Below are 12,333 nucleotides of genomic sequence, written 5' to 3' on the forward strand. Positions count from 1 at the left end.
GTACACCACATGACTGACTAGTCTTATTTGATTATCAGAAAGTCTAAACCAATGCTATTTAAAGTAACTAGCCTATGAACTGTTTGTTAATAGTTTATAATGCAATAGAATTCAAGCCAGAATGTTAAAAGAAAAAGAAATGCTTCCTTTTTAAGAAAGTCTTGCTGTGAAAAAGTATCTAGCAGAACTAATAATGCTTTGTGATGCAGCTGATTGACATTCTTGCCCCATTTTGGTTCAAATACTTGCAAGTTGGATGAAGACATTTTCATAAGGAAAAATAAAATGCTGAGGGGAAGGATAGTTAAAATTAACTTTATGATCTTCACTCATCTTTATAAGCACAAATATTCAGACTGTCAAACAGATTTAAACTAAAGACACCTATTTTCACTGGTAAAAAATCAATACAGACACAGGGCACTTAAAAAGTTTTTAAAAAGCCAAGACACATAAAAAAAACTAATAAATTTTTAATTAGAATTTTTTCCTTTTTTTAACAGGACAAGTAACAGATTACATCAAACTTCAGAACTTCTCAAATACCTAGTTATTATACACATTCCCATCTGTCTTGCAGGGAGGGATCTTGGTCGGCTTAACAGTTTCAGGTAAAATAAGCTGCATAATAGTATATATTACAATAATAAATGTACAATGTTTACATGAAATATGTTTCAGAAGCAAGAAAAAGATGCATCTGCATCAAAGGCGACCTTTTAAAATGCCACAACTATTTTTTACATTCACTCTTGCAACAGGTTACAAGATGGGGGTCACTAAGCTCAGATAAATCACTATGATGCACATAAAATACAGGAAGATTGGTTACTTTATATATTATATATATTTATATTTTCACACGTTAGCATCTGAGACATAAACTGAGAATTTAAAATTTATTCTCTTCAGATAACAAATCATTTTTTATTCTTCATAAACAAGGTGCCCACAAAAGCACATAGGTAAGGCACAAGAGGGCTTTCTGTTACAGAATAGTGTGCATCATGTTTACTTAACCAGAAAACGTGCATTATCTGTGCAAGTTCATGCTGCAAACCCAACGCATACAATAAAACAAAAAGGAAACTGAGCTTTAAATAAAACCAAAATTGGTACAATTCCAGCTGTTTCACATATTCATTTGGACTGACAATTATATATCAACAGCTTATTTTTAAAAAGCCAATTGTAGATTACAAGTAAAATTTACTCAGCAACTATTTTTATCTGAAATCATAAACAGTAATAAAGTAAGTTTGCTGAAACAAAGTAAATACTGAGGCACAAAGCAACGGTCAATCGTGCATTTACTATATTGCAAACTTTCATGACCCAAAATTGCAAGTATAATTTGTCAAATACACATTTTGCTGCAACAATGTGCCCTGCTTTAAACTTGACATATAACAGAGGCACTAACATATCATTAAATTTTAAATAGATTGGGAAAATGACTTAATCCCAATGGTACTATGTCACAGCCCTAGTATTTATAATAAATACAGCTTTTCACAAAATATTTTTCCAATATCTGCCAATTTCTTCTTTATTGCTCACATAAATTTGAATCTATTACAACTGGTATCAGAACTTTCACACAAAATCATACTCAGACATTTTTATATAAAACCTATAAAAGAATATTTTAAACTTGTATCTAATACTTCCAGGTGTTTGGCTGTTTGATCTATGCAAAAGTACAGCCATATGTGTATATCTGTGTGTGTGTGTATATATAGATATATACACATCTATATATACACACACATATATACATACACATTAGATTATGAATAAAATAGAAAGCTTATTTTACTGCTTTAATGCAGACATCCTCATAAAACAAGACTACTTTCACCACCACCAGCATTTATACATATATACAAAGTCAGTTTAAGTACATATACATCCACTTACACATATTTGTAACCACTAAGCCCAAATTAATTTTCCCATATTCCAGCTGTAGCAAATGAATCACTTATAAGCAACAGAAACCTAAGGTTAAATTGGGAAATCAACAGTTTTACCACATTAGCCTGTAGGAACTATGCAGGTGACTGTATACAAAAATTCACAACATTAGTTCACAAGAAATTATGGGACTACAAGAAGCCTTTTCACCATGCTTTTGTGTGGTTATCCAAACACTTCTTGGGGCAAAAATACAACCACCACATCTGAAAATGCTTAATAAAGTCAATGTTCTTCATGCAAAACTTTACATGTATTGGCTTAACTGAGCTCCAAAAACTGAATGAAATAATTATCCTACCTACTCAGCATTGCTGCCTCACTGCTAAATCCCTTTGGAACCTTAAGACGTCTGGAACGTTCAGAGATGTATTCATCAATAAAAATATTACATACAAAAAGCATTTAAAAAGGAAGACAAAAAGCCGAACAGGAATTTTCCTATTGTAAATAACAGTCTTAGAAATGGAAGAAAATCTTTTCAGGAACTTCCTTGAGAATTGGTTAGGCCAGTCCGAAGACGAAGATGAGACATAGAGTTCATATGTTTATTTGATGGCTTCAATGGAGTGTTGGAAGTGAGAGCCTGGGGAAAGCGATGGTGGTATCTATCTAGTCGTAAATATTTTACTGTAACCAATTTCCCTGTTGTAAGATAAAAATAGTATTTTAGATCGGTAAAACTGTTTAATATTTGCAGAAAATTAACTGTGGTAAAAGACATATGAGCACAAAACATAAATAAAGTCATCTAAAATTATTACTCAAAAAAATGCTAACCTAAATTCTTTTATTTGAAATCTGGTATAGTTTAAAATTAACTACAACTATCTTTTCAAAATGTTTGTAGTACTCAAATTTCTTACCATCAAACCAAGAGCCATGCAATGCTTTAAAAGCCTTTCCAGCATATTCTGGAGACAGACATTTAACATATACACAACCCTGTGATATTAAAAAAGAAAGAAGATAGTCTTAGTTTAATAGCAACAAATCCAAAACATGAAATTCAATACTAAAAGTTACTTTACCTCACGTGAATTTTTGTCTACTGCAATGTGAACAATGCCATCATTATCACTGCATTTTTCTAAAATTGCTTCTTGAATTGCCAAATGCCACTGATCCCCTATTTCCCTAAAAGTTAATGAAAACAAAAATCAACAACCATATTCCTACTCGGTAAAAATTCTTCATTGTCTCTTACAACATATATATACTACTAGAATTGGTATAGTTTTAAAACCACATACGATTTTAATTGGTATTAAGGAAATGCTTGTTGACTAACAGGAGGTGGATTTAAAAATTATAATTCAGAAGTCTCAGCCCTCCTCTCACTTTCCAGTAAAAGAGTGCAGAGAGCTGGCCAGGCGTGGTGGCTCATGCCTGTAATCCCAGCACTTTGGGAGGCCAAGGCAGGCGGATCATGAGGTCAGGAGATGGAGACCATCCTGGCTAACACGGTGAAACCCCATCTCTACTAAAAATACAAAAAAAAAAAAAAAAAAAAAATTAGCTAGGTGTGGTGACAGGCACCTGTAGTCCCAGTTACTCAGGAGGCTGAGGCAGGAGAATGGCGTGAACCTTGGAGGCAGAGCTTGCAGTGAGCTGAGATCATGCCACTGCACTCCAGCCTGGGCAACAGAGTGAGACTTCGTCTCAAGAAAAAAAAGAGTGCAGAGAGCTGAGGCAATGAAAGAGTAGCCCACCACTGCAGAATAAATGGATTGGGTCATTCCTATGTTTAAAAATCCTGTGTACTTACAGTAATTTCTGTTTTCTTTCTATTGTTAATAAGCACTTTAAATGAGTTCTGAACTTATTAAAGTTATAAAAGTTAAATGTTATTTATTTATTTTGAGACAGGGTCTCACTTTGTCACCCAGGCTGGAGTGCAGTGGCGTGATCTCGGCTCACTGCAACATCTGCCTCCCAGGGTCAAACTATTCTCCCACCTCAGCCTCCCAAACAGCTGGGACTACAGGCGCACACCACCAATTCTGGCTAATTTCTTTTGTATTTTTTGTAGAGATGGGGTTTTGCCACGTTGCCCAGGCTGGGCTCGAACTCCAGAGCTCAAGTGATCCACCCACCTCGGCCTCCCAAAGCACTGGGATTATAGGTGTGAGCCACTGTGCCAGGCGAATGTTATTTTCTTTAATTGTAATGGTATGTTCAAATTCCTAAAGAAAATCCTTAGTAAATACTATGTTTGAGCTTCTCTCTTCCAAAATAATTGATACAGGACTAACATTTTGTACAGTCACCTTACTATAATGACAGTTTTAAGGTGTTTCTGCTGTAGTAAGGGACATTTGTCTCGCTTGTGAGACAAAGATGGTAGGAGAGAGAGCAAAGTGACTTCACTTTAAATTACAAATTTTCATCTTAGGTAATAAAATGGTGGACTTGCCAATTCCTAAGGCATGAGGTAAGATTCCCAACAGAGGTATCATCACACTACTAACTGTTTCTATCTCTGCAAAATAGAGGTGGTGTTTGTCTCTCTCTGTGTGTGTGTGTGTGTGTGTGTGTGTGTGTGTGTGTGTGTGTGTGTGTGTGTGTGTGCTGCTTGCAAACACGTGTGCATACTGCTTCCTCACATTTCCAATTTTGCTGTCACTTATTTGGAATTTCATCAATGAGTGAATAGATGACACTTTGGGGGTATTTTATACATATTGTAATTGCCACTGTCGGGACTTTTAAAACAAACAGAATTTGATCTGTACTATCACTGGATAGATAAGCAGTGCCCTCAGGAAGCTAATTCTAAGAATTATTACAGCTTATATATGAAATACTATGAATTCTAAGGCAGTCACTTTTGACTGTGCTATTCTCTGGAAGCATATGTTGTTGGAATTATAAAGTCTGAAAAGTTCCTCAAATATTATATTGACAAGTGGAGACAGGACTTTGTAGAGAAGCAGGTGTATACATCTTTGTAGGAAACTTTTTACAATCTGAGATTTGAAATTTGTAAGCAGCAGTGATTGTATCTATATTTTCTACTGAGGGAAAAATATTGACAGTCATGTATAATGACTTACACATTTAATAAAGGGTACTCTTTGTCATTGTGAGTCATTAATTTGCCTCAAGCATTTATCTATCTGCTATGAGGATTCATAGGGAATACAAAGAATTATAAAAGTTTTACATATCTTTATAACATTAGTGTCCTTTGGCCAAATCTTTGCTTGGAATTTAATGAAAGAGAAAAACATAACGTTTCTGTAGTAGAGATTCAGAAGAAAAACATTTTCAATTACAGACACACCATTGTAAGAATATCATGCATTTTCCAGCCAAATATTCAGAATAAGAGTTACATGTACCCCTGATCATAATACTTACATAACGGGATCAAACATGTTCCGAATCTTTAGACACGGTGTCAAACTATTTGGTGGTGAATTTCTTCTATCTAAATGAAATGCTACAAAAACAAGTTAGTTTTACTATTTGTAATTGGTCTAGTTTGTTGAAAGGTATTCAATCATTCAGTTCATTCAAAAAATATTCACTGCATGCTTTTACTAGGAGCCAGACCCCTGGTTAGATGTTAAGGTGAATAAGACAGATAATCATTGCTATCAAAGAGTTTACGGTTTAATGGGAGAGACAGATGATAAAGAGTGTCATGTAAGAAAGTACAACTATGATTAAGTCCTAAGAAAGAAAAGTACAGAAAGCTTTTTAAAAGTAACTTAACCTCATATGAGAAAATAAGACTTCCCTGAAAAAGTGAAATTTATGTGGGAACTGAAGAATAAAAATTAGCAGGGTGAAGAGAGGTGTGTAAAGGAAGATTTCGAGCAGAGGTGATTGCTTGTACACAGCTCCTGGGGCAAGAAGGAGCAAATGTGGCCGGAGTAGAAAGAATAGAAAGATAAACCTACAGAAGATGTCAGATTATTTAAGATGATGTAGGCTACAAAAAAGTATTTGCGCATTATGGTAAGAGTAATAGAAAGCCACTCAACTGTTTTAAGGAGTAGAATAGTATGAGATCTGTCTTTTAAAACTACAAATTTTAAAAATACATTGTTATGTGGAGACTCAGGTAAAAGCAGAAGCGAATGCAAGATGACCAGTTAGGTTATTATTATATTATAGTTGTCTAAGAAGGAGAGGATAATGATGTGGGTAAGACAGGCCAACAGTGCAAGTGACAAGCAGATAGAATCAGGACATATTATGGAGTAGATATGACATGACCTGTTGAAAGGCTGGACAAAGAGGGATAAAGGAGAGATTAAGAATTACCCCTGGCCGGGCGCGGTGGCTCACACCTGTAATCCCAGCACTTTGGGAGGCCAAGGCGGGCGGATCACGAGGTCAGGAGATCGAGACCATCCTGGCTAACACAGTGAAACCCCGTCTCTACTAAAAATACAAAAAATTAGCCGGGCGTGGTGGTGGGCACCTATAGTCCCAGCTACTTGGGAGGCTGAGGCAGGAGAATGGCTTGAACCCAGGAGGCGGAGCTTGCAGTGAGCCGAGATTGCGCCACTGCACTCCAGCCTGGGCGACAGAGTGAGACTCCGTCTCAAAAAAAAAAAAAAAAAAAAAAAGAATTACCCCTAAGTTTATGGCAGAATCACCTTAGGAAAGGTATCATTAACTAGACTAGGAACACTGAAGAGATCAGGCTGGTGTACATGTACAATCTGTGGTGCCCACCTCCTAGCAGAGAAATATATAGTTGGGTACAAAAATCTGAAAAGCAGACTTCATTCAAAAAAAAAAAATTTGGGAGTTATCCCAATATGGTAAATTAAGTCACAGCAAAATGATTATCTAGGCAGAGATGGCAGAGTGGGAAAAAAAAGATGGCCATGAGAAACTCTAACACCTAGAGGTGAAGAAAAAGAGGATAATCTAGAAAAGGACTGAAGAAAAAGAGGATAATCTAGAAAAGGAATGAAGAAAAAGTCTGAGGTAGGAGAAAAAAAACAGAAGAAGGTGGCATCCCCAAATCCCAATGAAGAAAGTTTCAAGGAGGGCTGAACTGTCAAACACTGTTAAGAGGTCAAGTAAAATAAGGAATTCTCTATTTTCAGTTTATAGGGAAACTGAAATGCATGCATCATTTAGAGGAAATAGTATAATCGTTGGCAACATGAAAGCATCATTTTTTAATTTAAGTTCTGGGATACATACACAGGACATGCAGATTTGTTACATAGGTAAACGTGTGTCATAGTGGTTTGCTGCACCTATCAACTCAAACCCATCACCCAGGTATTAAGCCCTGCATGCTTTAGCTGTTTACCCTGACAGAGCATCACTTTTATGCTATGTTTAAAGAAGCCTCTTATTCAAGCTTTTTCAAAGTGAAAATTAATTGGAGAATAAAAAAGGAGTGACTGGACTTTGTATTGCATGTCCAAAACAACTTACCTTTTCCACAAATACTATGTTTAGCAAATACTGACATACTTTTATAGGGAAAAAGTCATAATTTTCTGATGCATTGTTTTCTGCTTTTCTGTGTAGTAAAGGTTTGGGTACATATGACAGCCAATCTTCAAAACCCCCTACAAACTTACCCCTTTCTTATTTATACATGTTTTTGAAACTAGGTAGGCATTAAGAAAAATATGGAAAGATACCCACAAAAGTTACTTGGCAGGAGGAATGTATAAATAGAAAGGTCTTAGTAAGAGGAGGCAGGCAAAAATTGGAAAAAAAAAGAGCAGTTAAAAAGTCATGACTTCACGTATATACACATATGTTATATATATTATATTCTATATATAACAAATTATGTCATTTACATAAAGAAATTAGATGAAAAGAATGCAGTTAATATATATAATACTAAGTTGCTTTGTTAAGTGAAAAAGGCAAGATTTAAGGAATATTCATCTTTATTAAAGATAAAACATTTATGTTTGCATTAGCAAGGATAAAAGTGTGGAAGGATACATAAGAAGCTAACACTGATTCCTTCTATGAAATGGAACGAGAAAGAGAGTTTTGCCTTCATACATCTTTGAATTGTACTGTTTCACTTAACACATTTTTGTCATTTTGAAAAATTAGAAGAAAATTACTTTTTTGATGTTTAAAAATACATACCTTGACCTTGCCATACTTTAGAAGGTATAACTAATATTTTGTCACAGGATGCAGAAGGCTGGATCCACCGCCAAACCAGAAAATCTGCACCACCTATTCGTCGTGTTTCTGTGCGAACTCTAGACTCATTAGCAGCAAGGAAGTCAACAGCTCTATCCCAGACTTTCTTCATTTTTTTCCTATCATGTGAACAAAATGGCAAATTTACTATCATCTTGGCTTGTCATCTTTTTGAAATATTAGTATCTGAGGTAATAGTTAACTCTAGCTGTTCTTACCACTACTCATGGAGTTTGTTCAAAGAAGATTTAGATGCCTATATCTCATCTCAGATTTTCTGAGTTTCAATTTCCAGAGCTAGAGCACAAACATCTGTATTTTTTTCCCCCAAAAGCTCCACTGGCGATTATGTGTTGCTAGGGTCAAGATGCTGCTTCAGGATATGGAATTATCTTTTATTTTCAAAAAGTTGCATTTTAGTTTTTACTTTAAAAGCTTCATTAATAATAAAGTTAGTACTTAAAAAACATTAGTAAAACACCAGCCACTGGCTATCATCTATTTCTTTATCAAGATGAAATTAAAGGAAATAAGATGGAGACTAACAACAAAGAATCAAGAATGCCTAGGAATGAGAATGACTTAGAAATCCAGGTGTCACTCAAAATCAGGAGAATAGAAGAGAATTTAGAAAGAGAGCATAACACAAAACAAAACCAGAAAAAACCTGTGCAGTAAGCAAGTCTAGTTGAGAAGGGTCACAGCTCTCAATATAATTTTCAATACTGCAGAAAGCACTTATATTTTCTGATTTACTTGAACTCATAATGCTTTGAACACACCTGTCATGAGGCTGTATTAAGGAATCGCGTACATGTGGAATAGGCATGTAAGGTTGTAAATCTTTGTTTTCCTGGCAGGCTTCATTATGACTTCGTAAAACATCTAAAAATAAATAAAATTTACAAATGAATCAATCACTTGACATAATGTTGTAGTTCAATCACACAATGACTCTTCTAGAAATAGTTGAGATTCTTACAAATACCATACCTATAATCTTTACCACCATATCATACATCTGCCTTGTTTCCTCCTCTTCTTTTGTCCATCGATATTTCATGTAACGCAGAACGACACAAACCATCACTACACCTGTAATATTAATATACTTTGTGTTTTAAAAATTGTGGTCGATATCATTCAATAATATTTCAGTGATTATTTTAACTGCCACAATGGAATGAACCTTCAAGATAGATGGATTAGCTATATAATTAAAACTACATTAAAAAATTTAATACGGAACATTTTCCAAAGTTTCACTTCTTTCTAGAAAAAAGCATTTCTTTCATTACACTGACAAGTGAACATTTAAATTCTAACTACTATTTAAAAAATATATATATAACTATGTTTCACAAACTTTTTTCCTTTGAAGCATAAAACGACTAGAAAAGTGAATCTCATGAGACTAAACGTACTAAATCTTACTTTAAGTAAAATGAATTTTTCTTTTGTTGTTGTTGTTTTTGAGATAGGGTCTTACTCTGTCATCCAGGCTGGAGGGCAGTGGTGCATTCATGGCTAACTGCAGCCTCCAACTCCTGGGCTCAAGAAATCCTCCTACCGCAGCTTCCCAAGTAGCTGGGACTACAGGCACGTGCCACTATGCCTGTCTAATTTTTAAAATTTTTTTGTAGAGGTAGGGTCTATGCTACCCAGGCTGGTCTTGAACTCCTGAGTGCAAGCAATCCTCCTGCCTCCCAAAGTGCTGGGATTACAGGTGTGAGCCACTAAAGCTGGCCAAAATGAATTATTTTTAAAGAAGAAAGAAAGAATAAAAAAACAACTTTCACCTAAATCCCTATTATCAATTAAAAAATGAAAAACATTTTAATTTAGGTAAATTACATTTTAAAAACTAAATTTTAATAAACTTTATAACACTATTATTTAAAAATAAGCTCAATTTTTATATTTTTCAATTCTACTTTCTAAAGTAGATTTCTATGTATACACTGACCACACTTGTTTTTCTGTGACAGTCTTATAACAAAGTTTTATTCCTACCTCTCCTTATATTACTGTTTTCTAAGCCTTTAGAATGATCCTGACATTATTTTTTATTATAGTTAGTGAAGACATCTAGCTGTGACTTATGTGGCAACCATCACAAAAATGAATTCTCAACTCTGGCATTTAGTGAAATACACACAAAAATTCAGACTGCAATTTATCTCCTTTCTTATCTTTACAACTTACCTAGGCATAACAACAATAATCTGTGAGTTACAGTAACAAAAGCACGTCGAAAACGACACCAAAAAGACATCAGTGGTCTTGTGGACTGTAAAAACTGCACATCAGTTATATTTGTCAATTCTTCCTCAGGGCCAAAACCAACACACCTATTTAAAAATAAGTAAGGTAGAATTTAAAGTCAAAATCACTTCTCCCAGTACAAAATGGTCAAAGTGGAAATCAGATCCTTTACCTTATTCCAACATCTTTTCCATTTTCTAAGATCCACTGCAATGAAGTGTTAAATATACCTTCATATTCAGGACCTAAATCCTAACAAGAAAAATAGAGAAAAATAACTATTCTTAATCTACATTCATTTGACTCTCTGTAAGGTATCCTTTATAACACACTGTATATAACATTTTTATTTTAACTACATAACATAAAATATTCATTACAGAAAAATTTAAAAAGAATGAGAAAAAAGAAAAACAGTTAGCATTTTCCCACTGCTCCAATATAATGTGTTAATATTTTGCTTTTTTATATTTTACATATTTGGGAACTGAGTCTCTCTCACTCAGGCTGGAGTACAGTGGGACAATTTTGGCTCACTGCAGCCTCCGCCTCCTGGGTTCAAGCGATTCTCCTGCCTCAACCTCCCAAGTAGTTGGGATTACAAGCATCAGCTACCAGGCCCAGCTAATTTTTTTTTTTTTCCATACTTTTAGCGAGATGAGGTTTCACCATGTTGGCCAGGCTGGACTTAAACTCCTGACCTCAAGTGATCCGCCAGCCTTGGACTTCCAAAGTGCTGGGATTACAGGCATGAGCCACTGCGCCTGGCTTGGCAGTTCTTTTTTTTATCATTAGTTTATCAGTGCCATCATGAGAGTGAATTCACCACTTTTTAAAATGCAACACTATTTATAGATGAACAAATAAATGGCAAACTCTTCCAGATTTGGATGTTTCACAGACAACTATTCTCAACACATAAAAGCAGTAAGCCTATCAACTAAAGAAAAACTGACCGGGTTACTAATTATAAGATTTGAGCATTCAAGTAAAAAGTAGAATTTTGAAAAACTAGCATTCATTCATCTTTGTGACCTGGACAACTTCACAATACTTGAAGACCTTTCCAATGAGATTTGTGTGACATTAACAAATGCAGTTTTTTGATATGGAATAATGAAATGTGACCAATGCATTTGAAAATGACCAATGCATTTGAAAAATTCTGATTTTTATAAAAACCAATCACGCATAGAGATCCATTCAAAGTACAAAATAAAAGGATTTTATGAGACAAGAGTACAAAAAGTTCACTGACACAGTTTGACATTCCACATTGCAACTAACATTTAAGAAACTACTACTTATAGAGGTTTGGTATGGTATCAAAGAAAAGTATCTATCTACAATTACCTGAAAAGGCAACTAAAATACTTTCCAATGTTTTGACTACATATCAATGTGAAGCTGGATTTTCATGACATACTTCAACTAAAACATCATGACAGATTGAATAAAGAAGCAGATAAGAATCCAGTCACCTTTTATTAAGCTACACATTTAAGAGATTTATAAAATATATAACAATGCCACTGTTCTCATTGAATGTTTTCATTCTGGAAAAGTTATTTTTCATAAAAATACATTATGTTAACATATAATAGATTCATTTTCCTTATTCTAAATTAATACATAAATTAAAATTTTTTCAGTTTTAATTTTTAATGTAAACATGTATTTGTATACATATTTACCATTAGAAAGTAAATATATCTTTCTAATATAAACAAAAACATATAAATGTATATCTCTCACAAACAAAAGCCATAGAGTCCTCAGTAATTATAGGGAACCAAAAAGTTTAAGAACTGCTATGTGTGGGTAGAGTATTTTTAAATTAAAATAGTAAAAATAAATGTGGTATCATATTACATATACTATTGTTCTACTTGTTTTTTTTCATGGAACAAAATATTGTGTCAATGTCAGTATACATGG

General features: G+C 34.3%; 1 protein-coding gene across 1 annotated transcript in view; it reads right to left on the minus strand.

The window, feature by feature from the left end:
• Positions 1–454: 454 nt before the first annotated feature.
• Positions 455–12,333, minus strand: part of LEMD3 (LEM domain containing 3) — an 86,123-nt gene continuing 74,244 nt past the window's right edge. Inside the window, exons 5-13 of the mRNA XM_030820046.1 lie at positions 10,568–10,647; positions 10,336–10,481; positions 9,124–9,225; positions 8,913–9,015; positions 8,071–8,249; positions 5,341–5,422; positions 3,009–3,114; positions 2,844–2,922; positions 455–2,622 (exon numbers count right to left, since the gene is read on the minus strand). Of these exons, the coding sequence (XP_030675906.1) occupies positions 2,459–2,622; positions 2,844–2,922; positions 3,009–3,114; positions 5,341–5,422; positions 8,071–8,249; positions 8,913–9,015; positions 9,124–9,225; positions 10,336–10,481; positions 10,568–10,647 (1,041 nt within the window). The 3' untranslated portion in view covers positions 455–2,458. The remainder of the gene's footprint in view (positions 2,623–2,843; positions 2,923–3,008; positions 3,115–5,340; positions 5,423–8,070; positions 8,250–8,912; positions 9,016–9,123; positions 9,226–10,335; positions 10,482–10,567; positions 10,648–12,333) is intronic.

This window comes from Nomascus leucogenys, chromosome 10 (assembly GCF_006542625.1).
Source record: "Nomascus leucogenys isolate Asia chromosome 10, Asia_NLE_v1, whole genome shotgun sequence".
Taxonomy (NCBI): domain Eukaryota; kingdom Metazoa; phylum Chordata; class Mammalia; order Primates; family Hylobatidae; genus Nomascus; species Nomascus leucogenys.